Source organism: Desmodus rotundus, chromosome 3 (genome assembly GCF_022682495.2).
Source record: "Desmodus rotundus isolate HL8 chromosome 3, HLdesRot8A.1, whole genome shotgun sequence".
NCBI classification, from domain to species: Eukaryota; Metazoa; Chordata; class Mammalia; order Chiroptera; family Phyllostomidae; genus Desmodus; species Desmodus rotundus.
Genome location: NC_071389.1, coordinates 11,162,956 through 11,182,751, shown reverse-complemented (window position 1 = coordinate 11,182,751; position 19,796 = coordinate 11,162,956). Strand labels below are relative to the sequence as shown.

The following is a 19,796-nucleotide window of genomic DNA, read 5'->3' as shown; positions in this document are numbered from 1 at the left end:
TAAAAATAAATAAATAAATAAAATCTTAAAACAAACAAACAAAAAAGGATGTGCTAGCAGCCAGATGAGACTCTGGCAGTTCCGGTCAGTTGCAGTGGAAGCTGAGGTGCTGCTCATCCGCTGGTGGCCCATCCCCTATGCTGTCTGCACGCCTCGTCCAGACTCGGCAGCCTGGCTCTGCCACAGCCTTCGGCTTGGGTCTCGAGGTTTTGAGAGTCTAGCCTGATTTCCTTTCCTCCTCTGGCCTTCTCTTTCCCTCGGGCATTTGATCTTAATTAGGAATTTTTCCCTATTGGCTCAGGCCGGAGAAGGAAGCTCCACCCCAAGCTAAGCTCCTTGTCCCTGGCCAGGGGGTTGCAGCAGGTGGCTCTGCAGAGTTCTGGGTGGGGAACCGTTTGTCGCCCTGCTTTCCCCTCCATACCGCCCCTGTAAAGCAGCCATCACAAAACAGGAACATTGGGCAGTAGTGAGGACTCCGCAGTAATGACCCCAGTGCGTGTCCTTATGTCACACACTTCGCTGGGTCCTTTATCTGGCAGGAACCTGAAGCCCAGAGAAGTCTGATAAATTTCCAAAGACTACAACACCTAGAGCACATGGAAGAGCGCAGGCTCAGGTTCATCCTGAGGACTCCCGAGCTGTGTTCTTTCTGTGACCCCCAGAGGAGCTGTACCCCCATCCCTGAGCCATGGGTGTTCAGGACACGTGCAAGAGTCAACCCTGGAACCATTGCAGGGAGGGTCCTTAGTTCCAGACACTTAGGTGACTGTCTGCCAAATGACAACCCCTGGGACCTGAGCTGACGGTCTGTAATTTGACAGACTTAACATCTGACGGCACCCGGGCTTGTCTCCTGCAGGTATTTTGAAGGCGGCGTCTCATCTGTCTACCTCTGGGATCTGGACCACGGTTTCGCGGGAGTGATCCTCATAAAGAAGGCTGGAGATGGATCAAAGAAGATCAAAGGCTGCTGGGATTCCATCCACGTGGTGGAAGTGCAGGTACGGCACCCCAGCAGCTGCAGGCCCAGGGCCTCCGCTGCAGATGCCCCGCTGGACCGTGCAGCCCCGTTCTCCAGCAGGTGCTTCTTGAAGGGGGTGCTGGGGTACTTAAACCCATCAATTCCTGAGATGCCCCGAAGCCGTTTGGATGCAGATGAGTCAGGGTGGCAGTAGTCGGTGATGGTAAAGGTGCCAGAAGAACCGAGTCCACATGAGTGCAAATTCAGTTCCTTTAAAAACCATTGGGGATTTTGTAAGAAAGGTGGTGGTGTGGTGATGTAATTGGAAGGGGCACATTAGGATGACCCTGAACTCGGGCCCCCTCAGGCTCTCCCTAGCTTAGGCTTTGCTCAAGGTTCTGACGCCTGTCTCGTCTCCTAGGAGAAGTCCAGTGGTCGCACTGCCCATTACAAGCTGACCTCCACGGTGATGCTGTGGCTGCAAACCAACAAATCCGGCTCTGGTACCATGAACCTCGGAGGCAGCCTTACCAGACAGGTAGAGTTGCCAGTGCCCACAGGTGCCAGCCGTAGAGCTGACTGTGGGATGAGTGGGCAGTTGTCCCCACAGAGGGGTCCTGGGCCAGCGTCTGTGCCTGACATGACCTCCCCACAGGCCTTTCAGTGAGTGCCAAGATTCAGTCACTGGAGGTTTTCTCTTTGGGTCAAAGTATTTACATTAAAATGCTTCTGTGGTGTTTAGGACATACTGCTGATAATATTCTAGACTGATTTAACTTCTCAGTTGTGGCTTAGATTGTGTATTAGGACTTATTAGGACTCTTGGTTGCAAATGACAGAAGTAAAACTCTGACTTACGCAAAAAATTGAAATGAGTCAGCTCACATGACCGAGAAATTCAGGCTTCATTGAGCACGACTGGGTCTAGGATGCGGAGGATGCCGCTGGGACCCTGTGTCTCCACGCAGTAGCTCCCGGCAGTCCTGAGGGAAAGAGCTTCTCTTTCAGAATAGGTCTGCTCTGCCACGGAAACGCCTCACTGGCCCAGGTATGGCTTCCGCGTCCTGACGCAGTCGGGGAGGAAATAGTCTGGCCAGGCTTGGGTCCTTGGCTGTCCTTGGTACTGTAGATGGAGAAGGGGTGTGCTCTCCTAGCGGAAAGTCTGGCTGCTTTTCGCAGTGCCGGAAGGACGGATGCGGGCAGGCAGCAGACACAGGGCCTTGGCGGGAAGGTGCTTTCTGCAGAGAGAACTGATGGACGGTTTCGTGTAGGTGGGATGGGCAGTGTGGAGTGACAGCAGAGCCAGAGAGTCCACCCAGAACAAAGGAGTGTCTGCTTTAAGCATCTAAGCCGGTTTACTGGCCTCCCCACGCCGGTGCCTGGAAGGGACCAGTAGCTGACAAGCACGGTGGCCAGCCTGCTGTCTGCTCAGCTCTGCACCGCCGCCCCTCCCGCAGCAGCACTGCGAGGATGGAGCTGGGTAGCGTGCACTGCGTCCTACGGTGCAGGCCCAGCAGGGCACCTCTCAAAGCTCAAAGCACTCCTTCACCTCGTAAAGGAAGAGTGAGTACATTTGGCCAAAGCAATCAAAAGGCTACCTGAGTCGCGGGGTCTGGACATTGGAAGAGTTCAGCGGTCACTCCCGACCTGACAGGGCACCCTCTGCCGCCCTCCCCGGACAGGGCGCTCGCTGCTTCGGGAGACAGCCTTTTACTTCAGCCTCTGGCACAAAACAGCAGTCGGAATAGACCCTGTCCCCCAAAATGTGCCCGGGTGGCTTTGGCGGGCACCGCATGAGCGTGGAGTCAACTAAATGGCCACCCACTGGCACCCCCTCTCCCCCATCTCTTTGTCCATGAACCCCTGAGGGTCCAGGAGTTTCCCAGTCTGTTCTTACGCAGCCAGTCTTTTTGCAAATGAGATTTTACACTTATCGTCACATTCTGCTTTTTTAGTAGCCAGTCTGCTCGTGTCGGTTATGCTGAAGCTTGGCTTCAGTGAACCAGGCGCCAGCTGCTGCTCTGGCTTTGGTACTCGCATGGTAACTGCGACGACTCTGCGCCTCACATTAATCAGCCCGGGCCAGGCTCCGAGCCCCCGGCACGGCTCCCTGAGACCTCCTGAGGGCAGCGTCGGTCTGGTCAGCGCTTTTGTTAGGGTGCTTTTCTTTAGGTTGCGCTTAGTCAGTCAGCTGTAAATCCCCTGTTACTTATTTTCAACTACATGCCCTTTGGGCTCTCTGTGCTGGGTCACGGCCCACCGACTCCCAGCTGGCTTCCTGCCTCAGTAGGACCAGGTAACTGCAGGCTTGGCCATGGCTTCTTTCTCCTCGAGCTCCCCATGTTCTGGTACCTCAGGTGCCTTCTGTGCTGTGAAACGCGGTTCTTTGCTCTGTCCCCATCTCTGAGGTCGCGAGCGGCCCCGTCGGCAGGTCTTGGGCAGGCCAGCTCTCTGAGAGTCCCCTTGCTGCAGCCCCAGGGCATCCGCTCCTGGGCCAGCACCAGCATCGCCCAGAGCTTGTCAGAAATGCAGAGGCCTTGGGCCCTGCCCAGACTTACCAAACTTATCAAATCTGAACTTAACCACATTCTCCAGGCAATTTATGCACACATGAAATTTTGACAAGTGCCACTGTTTTTGGCTTCTGTACCCATGTCCATCGTGGGGAGGGTCACGGTCCCCATACCCCCGCCAGGCACTTCTCAGACACCAGCGACCAGCGGGGAGTGCCTCAGTTCAGCTTCATTCTGACACTCCGTGGGGGCGGCGCCAGTCCCACAGGGTTAGGGCTCAGCTCTAGTGGACTGCACCCCCCACACACCCCCCTTCCGACACCAGTTGCAAGTGCAGATTGTCACCTGTGCTCTCACCAACCAGCTGTGAATCAGAGGTGTCCCCGCGCCTCCGTGGGTTCCATTAATTTGCTGGAGACTCACAGAACTCAGAAACCCATTTACTCACTCGCTAGCTGGTTTATTACAGAGGATGTTAAGGGATACAAATTAATAGCCAAATGAAGAGATGCAGAGGGCGAAGTCCCAAGCAAAAGAGCCTTTTTCCCCATGGAGTTTGGGGCCCTGAATGGTGGCACTTGGAAGCGTGTGGCTCCCCATCCTGGAAGCCCTCCGAACCCCACGCTTCGTGGGTTTTTATAGAGGTTTTGTTACACAGACATAAGACTCATTTGTGGGCAGTTGGTGATTGATTCAACCGGTAGCCCTTCTCCGCTCCCTGGAAAATGGGTGGGGTGGAAGGTTGCACCCCTCTGTTCGTGGTTGCTTCCCCTGCTGAAGGAGGTCTGTCTGAGTTGGATGGGGCGGTCGGACTGGAAGGCACAGCCTCCCCTGGAGCAGACTTGTCTTAGCTTCTACTTCAGATGCTACTTCAAGCACCCAAGCAGGCAGAACACCCTTGTCTAAGTGCCCACGTGTAGGACCCTGACGGCCCTGTCCCGGGGAAAGCCTTGCACTAGTGTGGTGGCTGCTTTGTGTAAAGGGCAGAGGGGACACAGACAAGTGGCACTTGGCCTCCTGTTCCCAGTCCCCATTCTGGTGGTTACTACTTTTACGAGGGTTCTTTTAACATCAGAGGTTTATTTCAGTAAGGTAATCGTTCTACTTTTAATAGCCGCTGATACACAGTGTATATGCCAGAAAGCATACACATAGTAACTCAAGCGAATTTGTATTTTCCTCACAAAAGAATCCCCACGCACCTGAGAAACCGCACTGCACGCAAACGTGTTGCGAGCCAGCGTGCCTGGGGCCTTGGTGCGGAGCCTCCACAGCCTCTGCTGTGCCACAGGGGCCTGAAGCCCCTGGCCTGCGGGCAGGGCTGTTCCCACGCCATCCCGGAGCCAGGGCCGGTGCTCCCTGGGGCAGAGCCCATCCTTCTGCATGGAAATGGGCCCTGGTCTTCCAGGAACCCTGGCCAGGGAGTGGCGTCGAACCCCCAGGCAGCCAGCTCTACCACAGCCTGCCTCCCCCACACCCTACCACCTGGGTAATGGTGGAAAATCCTAAGTTTGTATCCGGAGACTGTTTCCTGCATCACTTACCGCTCCTAACTGTTTAGAATTCCACCCGGTTTACAGTGACCTGGACAAATATTTAATCCTCGGTCTTCCTAATAGTTTAAATCAGAGCTGTCAGCCCATGGCCAGGGTCTGGTTCCGGCTTGCCGCGAGCACTGCCTCCTGCCAAGCCAAACACGGCCTGATGAGTGGCTGTCCTCAGCACGCCGGGCCGGGGCCACGGGCCCTGTTTGGATTGCCTGTGCTCTGGGGCTTTAATGAGGAAATTCATGCTTCTGTCATCATCCCAGCGGCCGGTCACATAACTCATCTGAGGTGCATTAAAGCCGGGGCAGGTTTCCAGTGTAAGTAACTGCAGAAGGAGGGGCAGGGAGGCGGTGCGGGAGACCAGTCTGAGTTAATGACGCGCAGCTTCTGAGCAAACGGGAAGTGCGGCCTGCGGGCTGTGCCAAGTGCCCCAGATGAGCCCTGGAGAAGTGGCAGCGGTCACCTGGGGTGGGAGGCGAAGGGGTCCCAGGGAATTGAGCGAATCAGTGATAAAGAGTGGACACGCATGGTTGTGCAGGCTGTCTCTTGATAAGGCTGTAGGCAAGATAGAGTTATCATTCCCATTTAACAGGTGAGGCAACTAAGGTTCAGAGCGGTTAAGCATTTTCCTGTGGTTAGGAGGCAGCAGGATTTGAACCCAGATTTGCCTGCCTAGGGGAAAAAAAAAATGGGCCTACACTTTTTGCTTTTTTTTTTTTTTTTTTTTTTTAAGATTTTTATTTATTTTTAGAAAGGGGAAGGGAAGGAGAGGGACAGAAACATCAATGTGTGGTTGCCTCTCATGTGCCTTCTGCTGGGGACCTGGCCCACAACCCAGGCATGTGCCCTGACTGGGAATCGAACCAGTGACCCTTTGGTTCCCAGACCTGGGCATGTTCAATCCACTGAGCTACACCAGTCAGGGCTACACTTTTTGCCTTTAATCCGTCCACTATACTTGGCCTTCAGTAGATTACTAAATAAACATTCGCGCGGAAGTGCATTGAGCTCAGTGTAGACAGTCCACCACCCTGTGGCCGCCCAGTGGCATTCTCTTGGCAGCCAGCAAGGGCAGCTGTCATGGCCCTGAGGCCCCAGAAACAGGCGCTGGGAGTGGGGCCAGAGCTATGGTGTCCGCACTCAGGTGTGCTTGGCACCATCACCCTGTGGGTGCCTCCTTCCTCAGGTTCTCCTGGAGGAAGGAAGTCGACCAGACGAGACCCAGTCACCACCAGAGGTAGTAGAGTGGTCTGCTCAGGTCTGCGTCTTCAAACGGTGGTGCTGCTGGCTGGCACAGAGGGCGGTTGGCAGAGGTGGCCATTAGAGATGCCCAGGAAAGGTGACCAGGGCCTAGGAGGGGACAGCGTCAGAGGGCTGGAGGGGACTGACCTGTGGCCAGTGGGGGAGGCTGTGTCACTCACAAGGCAGGAGATAACAAAGGGCAAAGGCAGGAGGAGCAGAGAAGGAGGGGCAGGTCAGGGACATTCTGGAGTGAGGCTGGTCCTCACATGGGTTCCTCCACTGAGCCCTGCCGGCGGTTTCCAGGCCTCAGCTTTTCCTCTGGACACTAGGCCTCGTCGCAGCCACACACTCTCACCCCATGTGCGGCGGAAGAGACACCACCTCCGAGGCGGCGGTGGGGGGCACCTCGTGGCAGCAGGGGCATCACAGCCCCGGGCGCTCCCTCGCTTTCCTGTTCCCGTGCCCCATCTTGACAGGGGCCTTGGCTGCGCTTGGTGGGGGCCTCTCCGGGGTCCCACCCTTGCCCCGGCCTTCCTGGCCTTGCCCCCAGCCCCTTCTTCCTCAGTTTAGATGGTTTATGGGAATGCAAGTAAACGGCCTGGAAAGCTGCTCTCACTGGCTTTCCTTAAGTGGTTGTAAATTTAACAGTGACGATTACTGGAGCCGCATTTCACACCTGGTCGTGCCACACCCCAGCCGGCTCAGACCACGTGTGCCTAGGCCGAGCTCCTGCACGTCCTTACCAGTCTCCTCCACTTTGGCCTTTCCTTTCCCCGCCTCCAACAAAAGATGTCTCCCAGGGACGTCGGCTGGAAAGTGAAGCAGACAGCTAGTGTTCTGGCAAACCCCTGCAGCTGTGGCAGGAAAGGTGAGGGCAGACCTAGAGGAACCTTGTCACAGCCAGGTGGTACCATCCTTCCAGGCCAGGAGGGCGGAAGGTGCCCTCTGGCAGACCGCCACCCGCGCCCTGCTGGGAAGGCTTGTTGCGCTCCAAGTACCAGCCTGTGGAAAAGGGAGTTGCATGAAGAGGTCACTCTGACAGCTGGAGGCGTGGGAAAGAGGCAAGACCGTAAATCTCGGAAAGATGCAAGGTTTCCGATCGGGGACAGGCCCTGCAGATGTTCGTTTGATATTTTTTTCAGATTCTAAATATTTAGAAATGAAGGTGGAATGTTTTGCCGAGTGGGGAGGTCAGGCCGGTCGTTTGCAAGCTGAGCTCTCCCCGCTCAGCAGTAGGCGCCGAGACGTGTCTTCACGTGGTGAAGCTCCAGGAAAGGCACCTGCCCGAACGTCACACGGGGAAATCCTCTGTGACTCACACTTGGCACTTGGGCAAGGCACTGTGTTTTACCAGGGGGGGCTGGGGGGAATGCTTCCTCACTGGGGGCGCCCCAGCTGCAGCTGCAGCCCAGCCGTCGTGTTCTGGGAGGGAGATGGGTTTGGGGGTGCGGACGCTTCAGCAGCATGGCTTCTAGGGTTGGAAGGCCTGGGATGGAGTGACCCAGCACCTGGTTGAGAAGGAAAGCTGGCCTGAGACTGCCTCCCTGCGACGGTTACAGTGTGACAGTTGACAGGAGAGGAAGGGGACGGGAGGTGCCAGGGCAGTGGGGGGATGGGGGAGGCAGTGAGACAAAGGTGGACACCGCTTGGAATTTCCGAGTCCTGGATTGTGGTTTGTCTTTGATTTTTCTGGTGAAGGACACAAAGCTAAGCAAGCGGAGCAGTCGCACAGCAGAAAAAGGTTTCAGAATCATCCAGACCTCAGGGCAGATCCAGCCGTGTGACCTGGACAGACCCCGTCCCTTCTCCGAAACTCGGCACTTGCACTGTGGGGCCAGTAACACCGTTTGGGAAGATGGCTGTAGAATAGAAACACAGAGCCGTTGTGACCGGTGGCTTGTGGCTAATAAGTAACAGGGCCTCCTGCTGCCCCCACAGTTCTTGCAAGCAGAGACTCTTCTGTCTTCTAAACCATATATAGTTCCAGGCCCAATGAAAACTGTCCAAAACTAGGCAAACTGAACCTTCCTTGAGAGGCTGTGTGACCACTGTCTCTGGGCTTGACAGCGTGTCCAGTCTGGGCCTGCAGCCCGGCTCCTACCTGGGCACAGCTCCGTAACCAGGAAGGCACATCTGGCTTCTGTCCAAGAGCCAGGACCAGAAAGTCCTGGGAATGAGGCCGCCCTTCTGCCAGGCACCATTCTGGGCGTCGTGTGTATACTAGTTCATTTAGTGCCGGGCAGAGGCAAGGAAATGGGGGCCTAGACAGGCCCAGGCTCTCACCCCGGGGCCTCCAGGTGAGTAGCCTTGGAGCGGGGGCTGGCTTCCTTGAGGGCCCCTTCCTGCGGGTTGTACTCACTGAAGAGAAGATTGCCACATGTCGGTGGGAGGTGCCAGAGGCCCCTCTGGAGGAAAACCCTGCTGTCGAGATACTTGACCGTGTCCTTCCCACACCCAGGCATGGAGTGGGGGGCGCGTGATAGGGACAGTGGGCTGGCCTCTGACTTCAGACTCGGTGGGAATCACCTTGTGGAACATCTGTGTGGCCACAGCACATAAAAACGTTTTCTTCTGGCAGCCACGTCCGTGAGGATGTGATAATGTAAGCGCTGCACAAGTAGTTCCGTCCGTTTTTGGTGGCTCAGCACTGCCAGAAAGCTGGCCCTGACCAGGTGTGGGGCAGTTGGCGGCGCTGTGGAAGCCTGTCTGCAGGCCAAGGACGCTGCCCCACCCGCCAGCCCACCTTCCTTCCATCCACGGTCCCTGCGGGCCTTCTCCTTGGGTTCAAGTTCCCTTTCCCCTGCCCGTCACACCCCCCTTGCCAACCTGTTTTACCTTTGAGTGTCCATTGGCTTCAGCCTTTCCTCTCCAAGAGGTTGGGTTGGTCATGTGACTTGACTTACCCTGATGGCCCAGAGCCCTTTGCCAACAGTCCTGGCCTCACTGCACCCTCGGTGCAGTTTAAAATGGGACCCTCAGTGAACTCTAAGCTTTGTCATTTCTCTGGGGTTGCCAGGAACCGGCTCTCTGCCTGGAGCTGGGGAGGGGGAGAGACATTGATTTGCAATAGGACGGAATTCATTTGGGTCACCACCCCAGGCTCCTCCCTGCCCAGAAGAGCAGCCCTGTCTGGTTGGGAACCAGTTCCCTGTGGGGGAGGAGACATACAGTCCCAGGGCATCAGCATCCAAAAACCCATTTTAAAAGTGGTAGACAGAGTTCCATCCCTCCTCCGAGTGTGCTCCTGACCCCCATTCAGCATGTACGTGCTCCAGTTATCTTGGCACAGCATTTTGCTGAGGACAGAATGTTCTGGCAAACCCTTTGGCTCCGCCCAAGATGGGGTGTCTGTTAGACCTGATGTGGTGGGGAGTAGCTACCACTTTTAAGTTTGTGAGCACTCTCACTTGTCCTGTTTTGTGGGGACCCTTGGTGTCTCTGAGCACTCACATTCCCCAAAAGTGCCTGGGACAGCCCAGGGCCCGGGGTTGGGGCAGAGAGGCCGGCCGGCCTGGCATTTCCACCCTCTTCTCCACGTGACCGGTCCTCACGGAGACAGCCTCGCCGGAGCCAGGCCTCTCTGTGCTGCGCAGGGCAGTCTCGCAGCTTCAGAAGAGCCTTGCAGCGGCCCAGGCTCTAGACTGTCGCTCTCCCCTCCTCTGGCGTGTCTGGCAGGTGGCACCCTGCTTCTCCTCAGGCACCTCCAGTGCCCTGGCCTCACTGCTGTGTGAACAGATGCCTGTCATGGACGGCTCCGTCGTCCCGTGAGTGACGGTCCCTCGCGGCCCTTGGCAGTGACGTGGGCTGGAGCTGCGCCCTGCCCACTGCTAGGATCTGAGTCCTCCCCCAGCGTGCAGTATCCCCGGTTATTTCTCATTCTTGGGGTCAGAGTGTTCAGAACTTTTAAACAGGTGGGCTCCCCACTTGTGCGTGGCATTCTGAAAGCCCAGTGTCCCACACAGAACCCAGCCCTGTGGAGGTCTCTGGGCCAGGACAGAGTGGAGGGGACAGTGGCTTCCTAAGTGAGTCGTGGAGCCTCACAGCTGAAGCTTCTGCCCTGGGCACCAGTTCCAGTCGCCCATGCACCTGAAGATGCAGGGAAGCTGTTGTAGCAGCCACATCAGAGTCTCCTCACGGGGCGCACCCCTCGTTTTATAGTCCGTGAGATTAACGTTTGGGCCCAGGTGTCTGGTCTGCGTTTGTCCAGGCACACGTGAGCGGCGTACTGAGGCAGGAAAAGCGAGGTCCTTGGAGTCTGCCGCTGCTGGATCTGGGCAGATCTTGACATCTCTCAGCCTCACTATCTTTGGGTTTGAAACAGGTTTTTGTGAGGAGCGAATGGAATAAGGTGGCTGCCACCTGGGAAGCCGTCCGTGAGTGGTAGCTGCTGTGTTTGGGAGCCGGCCCTGCTGCTGGGTTCTGGAGCGACCCTTCTGGTCATCACAACCCCTGATGCCATTGGTAGGACGTCGACGGGCCCTCTCAGCTCTGCCTGCCTTTAAATCCCGGACACATGGGTTGACCTGGGCCAGGTGGAGGGTCCTGCAGGGTGCCGCAGAGGCCACCCTGGGAGCAGGGGCTTGTCTGAGCGGTCATCGTGTAGCCCGACACCTGGCCACGGCTGCAGCGTGTCCGATTGGGACCTGCCAGAGCGCTGCAATTTTCCAGCCCGGCATCCCCGTCAAAATAGGAAATCGGAGGCTCTGGGATGGAGTTTGTTCACAGTGAGCCGGTGCTGGCTCCTAGGGGTGTCCGTTTTGGGGTGTCCGTTTTAAAGTGTGCCAACGGGTGGTGGTGAATGGTCCATCAAAACTTGTCTGGGTCAGTGTCGAACTAGTCCTCTTCCTTTGGTTATGAAAGTGGGGTCCGCCTCTCCCCCCTATATTGTTCTGGCTCCTATGAAGTGCTCTGTGATGTTTCAAGGATCGCGGTATCTATCCCACAATCAGATTTGTCTGACCCTGAAGAAAAGGAAACATGGACGAGAAGCAGCAGGGTCCTCTGCCCTCTGAGCACGCACCACGGCACTCACACCACACGCACCCCTCACACCACTGCATGCACCCCTCATACATGCACACCACTGCAGACACCTCTCACACATGCACCCCTCGTGCACACATACCACTGCACAGACCCCTCACGCACGCACACCACTGCAGACACCTCTCACACATGCACCCCTCGTGCACACACACCACTGCACAGACCCCTCACGCACGCACACCACTGCAGACACCTCTCACACATGCACCCCTCGTGCACACACACCACTGCACAGACCCCTCACGCACGCACACCACTGCAGACACCTCTCACACATGCACCCCTCACGCACGCACAGGCACTGCCCACTTCTGGTTCCGAGGATGGTTAGCCTCCCTGCCTTTTTCTTTGCTTTTTCACTAGTTTGAATTCATTTTGAGCTCTAGCCTTCCTGATGCTGTTCTTATGTTTACATTCTGTTTATCTTCCTTACCCATTTCAGCTTCCATGTTTTATTTCAACTACAGGGGTGGTGGTAGCTATGTCTTCTTGTTGTCAATCGAGTAACAGTGAGCTTTATGTGCTTGCCAGTCTTCTGGGCATCCTGTGAGGCATGAAACCGGTAAACCTCTCTTTAAGGAATGTGTCTCCTGGTGAGGGAAGTAAGCCTGGACCATGGGAAGAGAGCGGGAAGAAACCCACCGTTTACGACGAGTGCTTGTGGCAGGACCCCTCACTTCCTCCCTCCCTCCTGCCCTGCCTCCCACCCATTCCTACTCACAGTTTATCGCTGGGCCAGAACCGACTCTGCCTGAGACTCGAATTGCTGGGTCCTGCCTCCCCCAAGTCCCTTCCATGGTGTCCCCAGGATATACCCTCGGAATCTGGGTCGAGGTTCTCTTGCTGGAATTCCCCACATCACGCGGCCTCACAGAACAGGAAGAATGCAGGCTCTGCAGTAAGAGAGGGCTGGACCCAGGCTCTGCCATGACTACCCTGGGACATTGGGCAGGCCGCCTCGCCTCTGAGCCTAGGAGTCTGCTGTCGCCCGGGGCTGTCGGTCCCTTTCTCTGTAACTGCCGTTACAGCCCAGGCACGGAAAGCCTGTGCCTGCCTTCAAGCGGTGGGACGATGACAGGCTGAGCGGTCTCTGAGCCTGACGAGGGTGTCACCTTTGCCTGCCCACTGTGGGTTTGATGGGTATTCCACCAAGGGCAGCACAAGACCGTCCCTGGGATTGGGGACTCTGGGGTTCTGTTGTGCTTGGGCCCCCCACTGGGGAAGCAGCCTTGCACCACCTGCAGCTGGCTCTGAGCTGCCAGCGGGAATGACAGGCTCTTTGCTATCTCCCAAGGTAGCTGTTCTCAGGGAGGGCCCAGCTCTAACTTGGAGGAATGTCTTTGTGTTTTGCAGATGGAGAAAGATGAAACTGTGAGCGACAGCTCGCCGCACATAGCCAACATTGGGCGCCTGGTAGAGGTGAGCGGGCCCCCGGGCGCTGGGTCGCCCCTGGGCTGTGGTCTGCATCCCACGCTGTGCCCCAGAGCCTGTTCCCGGAGTGCCGGCCGCTTCCCTTCCTTCTTTCTTCCAGTTCCCTAGCAGCCAGGGGTGCAGCTCACACATTTTGTCTTGGCCTCGTGTTTCTGAGCCTTCCGATCTGGGTGCAAGCAGGGCACAGCTTGCTTGGGGCATCCCCTCCACCATCCCCAAACACATGCTCCCAGAAGGCTCTGCTCGGGAAACCCGAAGCCCTGTCTCCCCCACTTTCCCATCTCCATGATGCTCCAACGAAGGGGGGTTACTCTCCGGTTTCCCAGGGTTGTTCACAAAATGGGTGGAAGGCTGGGGGTGGTGATGTGGCCAGGTCCCAGTGCCAGCCAGTGCCCACCAGTGCTCAAGCCCCTGCCCCCTTCGTGCTTGTGGACCTGAACGCCTGTGGCCAGGAGCTCACTCACCCGGCTCTCATGCAGTCGTGCGCCGCCCCCCTGTGGTCACTGCAGGGACTGCAGGGGTGAGCTGGCAGAGGGTGTGGACCTCAGGACTCCCTGCTGTTTGCTATCCTGCCTGACGCCTAACCCTCTCCCCCACACAGGACATGGAAAACAAAATCAGAAGTACGCTGAATGAGATCTACTTTGGGAAAACAAAGGACATCGTCAATGGGCTGAGGTAATGTACCCCAGAGTACAAGCTTTGGAAATCAAAAAGATACGGATTTGAATCCTGCGTCTACTGCTTACTAAGCTCTAGGGCCTTTCCCCTCAGTTTCCCCTCTTTTGTAAACTGGAGCTGAAGTCCCCGCCTTACAGGACTGCTGTGCACATTTTGAACGGGATCCTTACGCAGATTTTGAACGGTAGAGCAGCTCATACAGGCTCTGCACTCCCAGATGCTGGCTCCTGCCTCCACTTTAGTCATATGGGGGACGTTCCCCTTAACTGCCTCCGATGCCCTTGTCCCTGGAGTCGGCCTCCTCTCGGCCCTCAGGGGTCAGTCTCATCTAAAGAACCTGCCCAGCCCCTTTGTCTCTGGGGTCTGAGGGGCCTCCAGACCAGACCTTTGGACACCCGAGAGAGCGCAGACCGCCAGGCCGCCTCTGTTTGGCTGGGCTTTGGGCCTCATGGAGTCTCCCATAGAAACAGCCACTTCACCCTGCTGCTTCCTGGCGAGGGTCCCCTACTCCTCTGATGTTCTCTGCCAGGGCTCTGCTGGCTATGGCCAGGGTCCCGAGCTGCCCATCCTGGGCCCTGGGTTCTGCAGTGTCCGCCAAGTGAAGGCTGGCGGGCTCTCTGGGTGCCTGTGGTCCATAGTGGCAGAGCAGGCGGCCACAGCCCTGCTCAGGGCAGGAGAGGCCTTAGAGTCAGGAGGCTGGGAGCTCACACATGCCCTGTCACCCTGAGCTTGTGACCGTGGACGAGCCGCTCCTCTTGGGGCCCTGTCCAGTCAGGGAGGCGGGGCTGCTGTAGAGACTGGGTGAGACAGTCTGTGGCCTGCGGCCCAGCACGCCGTGTGAGTCCAAGGGCGCCCACTCCTCCTGGCTTCCAGCCCTCTGATCCCCGCTGCAGGTGCAGGTCTCTGCTTTGGGGCTAGAGGAGCAGGTGGGAAGCAGCTCTGGCGGCGGCCGTGGCTTGTGAATTTGTCCAGGAGACAGATTGTTGGTCCCTACCGATGCAGTTGTGAAGTAGTGGGGATTCTCTGGGCCCTCATTTTCCCCTGTGTCCCACCCTGTCTCTGGGGAACTTGGTCTGGTCTCTGGTGGGTCTCTTGCCTCTCTGCCTCCCTGCCTCCCCACTGCCTCTGGCCACACTGCTTTCCTTTGGCTGTTGAGCCTGGGGCCGCTGCCCCATCCATACCCAGCAACCCGGGCCTCGGCGACGGCCGGCAGACTGGTGCAGAGCACCCGGGGGTTGGTGGGGGCGAGCTGGAAGAGCATGACCCCACCGGCACAGAGCAGCCGGGGCCTTGACGACACCCCTTCCTTCTTCCCTGTGTGCCTCCCATGTCTCCTCTCAGCTGTCCCGCCCACCTGCTCCGCCTCGTGTTGTCCTCCCCTCCCGCCGCACTCACCTGTGCGTACTTTCTGTAGATCTGTTGATGTAATCCCTGACAACCCCAAGTTTCAGCAGTTGCAGAGGGAGCTTTCCCAGGTGCTGACCCAGCGGCAGATCCACATCCAGCCTGATAACTAGGCCGATCCAGGTACTCTGCCTGAGAGGGTGCACACCCTCCCCACTAAACAGGACTTACCAACCTGCCGAGACCCCGCCGGTTCGGCTGCTGCTGCGTGGCCACTTAAACCACCACTAACCCTACGTCCATTCACGGCTGTGAGCAGCCACATTAACGTGTAGACTCGGGCCCCATGGAACTCGGACCCGTGTTGCGTGTGTAGTGTGTTCGTGTTGCTCTGGGCGGGGGTGGGGGTGGCAGAGGGGTGGCTTGGGCTCCAGCTCAGGCTCTGGCTTCTGTAGGAGCCCCGGCCAGGGGTCTACACCTGGAGCCGGGGCCTCCCGTCTGCGCGGCTATGGTGGCTGCAGCACCGGGGTCTGTGTCCTGCCTTCTGCTCACCCACATGCTTCGAGACAGCCTCCCCAAATCTGCTCTGTGTGCAGTCAGGCCCTCCCCAACTTTCCCACCAAGGGTCCTGGAAGCCAAACGAGCCCCTTGTGGTGGGATGCGACTGACTGGGCTAGCTGGCTGGAAAGAGGCGTGCTACTCTGAGTCTGAGGATGCCGCACAGAGACGGAGCACAGGGGCAGTGCCCCTGGCCGGCCCGGCCCTCCCCCACCCGCAGCGCTCCGCAGCTGTCCTTCCCGACACCCTATGGCGGGAGGGAAAACAGCCTTGCTTGTTGATAATGGCTGGGAACCATGGCTGGAGCTTGTGACAAACAGGAATGCAGTCAGCGTCCCTGGAGAGGAGATGGGGCTGGTTTTCACTTAGGCTTTGAAAGCCCAGCCACACAGGCCACAGGGGCTTAGCCCCAGGGCTGGGGACCGGACACTGAGGGCCCAACCCAGAGGGCCCAACCCAGAAAGGCTTGGTGGGATGCATTTGTGGCGGGGGGCGCATTGAGGTCACTTACATAACCAGGCGAAGCCGCTTTCCTGTGTCCGTGTCCGGACGTGAGCGTGTTGGTCCTGGCTGTGCGCCCACCAGCTCCAGGCCCAAAGCAGCGGTCAGCCCCCAGCCTCGTGCCCGGGCCGTGGTGTTGCTGCTGCGGCACTGGGAAAGCCCCTTTTTAAGGTGTTCTGTAGTGCAGTTTCCTCCCCGCCCCTCAGCTTTGAGGGACGGCCTAGTGTTCTGGGTCCTTGGCCTGGGCGTCCCAGGGCCGCCCACTGGAGGCTTCCCAGCACAGAAGCGGGCAGCCTGGCACCCCGCCTGTCTGTGCGGGGCAGGCCCTACTCCCCACACTGAGCTAGTACTCCCGCCAGGTGTTGTGGAGACCTTCCCAAGCTCTGTCCTCTGAATGAATGCCCTGTTCCTCATACCTCAGCCACCCCGAGCCTGACCTGTCTCTTCCCTGCATCTACCGCTGGTTCTGACTCTACAGCTTTCTCCCTTGAGGGGGTGGAGGCCTGGCCTGCTTGACTCTTCCTTCCCAGAAGAGCTGGCCACGCTGCAGGCTGGGGGTTCCGCTGCTGCACCCTCCTGCTGGCCCTGTTAACTGCCCATGGAGAGCTTTCCCACCAGCCCATGGTGGACCTGCTGAGCCTGCAGCCCGACCCTTTGTCAGCGCAGGCCAGGGCAAGCGACCCGAACGGTGGCTCCTCGTGGGCGTTTTTCTAGTTGTGTGCAGATTCTTTCCTCATTTTGCCTGTTCTCTTCCACTCTCTTGCCACTTCGAGGCTGCTGCGCTGATTTTTTCAGGATTCAGTACCCAGTGTTCACCTGGGGGTGCTGTTGTGTCTCCTGAGTCCTACTCCGTCTCACTTCACCCACTTTTAGCACTTGGGTGTTTGTTTGTTCTTAAAGATTTTATTTATTTTTACAGAGGGGAAGGGGGGCAGAAAGAGAGGTAGAGAAACATCAATGTGTAGTTGTCTCTTGTGTGCCCCCTACTGGGGACCTGGCCCACAACCCAGGCATGTGCCCTAGACTAGGAATCAAACCAGTGACCCTTTGGTTCAAAGGCTGGCACTCAGTCCACTGGGCTACACCAGCTAGGGTAGCATTTGGGATTTTTTTTGATCCCTCCTTCCCATTCTTTTTTATGGTCAGTGTACATAAAACTTGAGGTTCCTGTGGAACACGCCGTCCGCAGCATTCCTGAGATGTGTCTTCTCCCCCTTCTGCTTTAAACCCGTTAAAGTTTGTAAATGAAACTGTCAATAAGTGTTCGGTTAAGCAACACGTCGGGTAAATTTGACAAAGTGATCTGTAGGCCATTGGCTCAGTTTCCTTGTCTGTACATTGGGAATAATTACACTGAGACCCCTCCAGATGCTTGTGAGCATTGCATGAGAGCTGAGTGTGGAAAGCACTATGTGAATTGTGGAGCCTCTGCAGAGGTTACTTGGTAGCCTTGCCGAGTGGCATTAACGCTGGGCCTAACTGAACTGACATTAACTTTCCCCCCCAAATCCAGGACTTGAGAGCGAGGACCCAGGGCCACTTACCTCGGTTCTGTGCTGACTCTTGGAGCCCAGGCTGAGGGAGTTTCTTGGCCAAGCTAACTGGAGCCTCACGGCAAAAGCCTAGAAGCACCTGTCCTTCGCGTTGTGCCCTGGCCGGGGCCTGTGTGCCCGGGTGTCCGGCACGCAGGTTCTCCAGCCCTCGCTGAGTGGGGCACCGGGCACCCTGCGCTGGTGCCGGGCAAGGCTACCGTGAGGGGGCGCTTTACCGCGGGGTCCTCACGGCCGGAGTCTGCCTCTCAGCCCCTGCCCTGGGTCGACAGTGGGGCTGAAGCATGGAGGGTCTTTGCTGTCCTGGGACCTGTGCCCAGAGGGGTGGGCTAGGGTTCTGAGGGCTGTGGCCGGGTCACCCCCGCCTGGGGCAGAGCTCCTCCCGCCCCTCTCCAGCACTGCTCGCACTGGGGGAGCACCTGAGGACGCTGCTGCCAGCCCCGGGACCCAGCCCCGGCCCCAGGAGGGTCACACTGGGGTGGCTGAGTGTGGCAGCCAGGCACCAGCACAGCGGCCCTGCCCCTCGCCACCACACCTTTCCCGAGAAGCCTGCTCACGGCAGTTCTTTTCCTCCCTGGCAGGTCTGTGCAGACTTTTGCAGATAAATCCAAACAAGAAGCTCTTAAGAACGACCTGGTGGAGGCGTTGAAGAGAAAGCAGCAATGTTAAACCTCTGCTTCACGCTCCCGGACCTGCCATGCACTCGATAGGTTCCTTTCTTAGAAAACTCGTTTTCTGCTCCCTCCCCTGTCCCTCCCCTCCCCGACAGGTCATACCACAACCTGCGTCACCGACCTGCACAGCGCCATCACACCTTGAGAATAAAGCCGCTAACACCTTCCTCGTCTCCAAGGCCTGCTTCCCACCACGTTCTGCTATCAGACTTGATGTTTCCATAGAGACCGTGTGCGTTTGTTTGCCCCGCCCCGCCCCCCCCTCCTGTTTATAGGCATCAAATACACTGTCTGTCTGCCTCCCCTTCCTCCCACCTTTTTGTTACATTGGTGTAAAAAATGTAAAACAAAAAAATTTTATGAAATAACTGTGGTGTGTGAAAGATAGAAGAAAAACTGGAAATCTGATTCCAAGTGTGTTTGGGAGTTGCTTGGGGTTGGGGGTTGGGGGGGCAGGGGACAGCTCTGGGAGAAAGGAGAGGTGGCCCTCAGCATTGTCCCACACAGCCTGGCCCCTGTCCCACGGAGACCACATTGTGGGGGTGCGGGGGTGGGGCCTGCTGACCGTTCTGCTCTTCTGGCCAGGTGCTTTTCTGTCAATTTTTATGGAATGCAAAAGGAGTTTTTTGTTTTATTTTGTTTTTTTGTAAAGCTTAAAAAAAAATCTACATCTTATACTTGAGCTTCCATACTTAAAAAAAAAAGGAAAAAAAACAAAAAAAATAAATAAAAAGAAACTGGGATACAGTTAGCACTGGCCTCGTGTTCTTTCTCACCCACCTCGCTCTCCAGCCCCGGGCGGCCTTGGCCTAGCGGGCTGGCTGCAGGTGGGCACGCGTAGCAGGCCTCGGCAGGGTGGTGGGCAGAGGGGGGCCTGGTCGTGGAGTGGAGTGGGAAGGAAAGGTGTCTCTGCAGAGCCCCAGAGCTGCTTCTCCCAGCACCCCCGCCGCGAATAACTGGGGCCACTTTTCAGTCACACCAGCCATGAAGTGGGAGGTCGCAGGCACCTTCCTCTCTGCCCCTCCCAGCTCTGCTCCCCTTTCATCTTAGCAAACACCTGCTGGTGACGGTGGCACACCTGGGGCCTCTTCCGTCACTTGGGGATGGGAGGAAGCTTCCGAGCTTGCGCCCGCAGCCTGGCTGGCCCCTCTGGTTTGATGTGCCTGGATCCTTGAAGTCCTTGACCCCAACTCCTTGGTCCTGGCTTCTCTCTGCTTGGTCTGACAGAAGGTTCCAGATGGGTCACATCTTTATTGAGATAGAAGCCCCTGCAGAGTTCCCTTCAAGTGCCGGGGTTGGGGTGGGGGTAGACAGGCTGGAGAGAAGGCAGGCCCTGGCCATGTATGGCTGTGCGTGTGGAACCCTGGGTGGGGGGGAGCGGATCCTGAGGCATTGCCTTATGTGGACAACGGGTCACAGCTTCCTGGGGTCCTGTGAGCCGAGTGCCTGGTACACGGAAGGTGCTGAGTAAACGATTCTCCCTTTAATTAGCTATTCGACCGTGGAACCAAAAATAGCACTGGAAACCCAGAAATTGTGACTGGGATGTATGCCAGGCCTGATCTTACTCTGCCTTCTAGAATCCTCCGCGGGAGCATCGCTGCTCATTTTCTGGTGCTGAGTTGGCAGGTGTGGGTGGGAGCAGTGAGCTCGGACAGTGCGTTTCTCAGGTGAGGGGCAGCTGGGAAGCAAGTGGCAAAAGGAGTGTTTGTGACTTGGCTCAGGGCCACCTCACAGCCACTCCTTTC

General features: G+C 57.3%; 1 protein-coding gene across 2 annotated transcripts in view; it reads left to right on the top strand.

Annotated features, from left to right (window-relative positions):
• CAPZB (capping actin protein of muscle Z-line subunit beta) overlaps window positions 1-18,799 on the top strand; it is a 124,635-nt gene extending 105,836 nt beyond the window's left edge. The window contains exons 5-10 of one of the 2 annotated variants that reach the window (XM_053921805.2): window positions 860-1,001; window positions 1,383-1,499; window positions 12,663-12,728; window positions 13,342-13,418; window positions 14,836-14,948; window positions 17,956-18,799. In XM_053921805.2, coding sequence (XP_053777780.1) covers window positions 860-1,001; window positions 1,383-1,499; window positions 12,663-12,728; window positions 13,342-13,418; window positions 14,836-14,938 — 505 coding nt within the window. In that variant the 3' untranslated portion in view covers window positions 14,939-14,948; window positions 17,956-18,799. The remainder of the gene's footprint in view (window positions 1-859; window positions 1,002-1,382; window positions 1,500-12,662; window positions 12,729-13,341; window positions 13,419-14,835; window positions 14,949-17,955) is intronic. The other variant, XM_024554301.4, reaches the window with a different exon arrangement.
• Window positions 18,800-19,796: the final 997 nt, after the last annotated feature.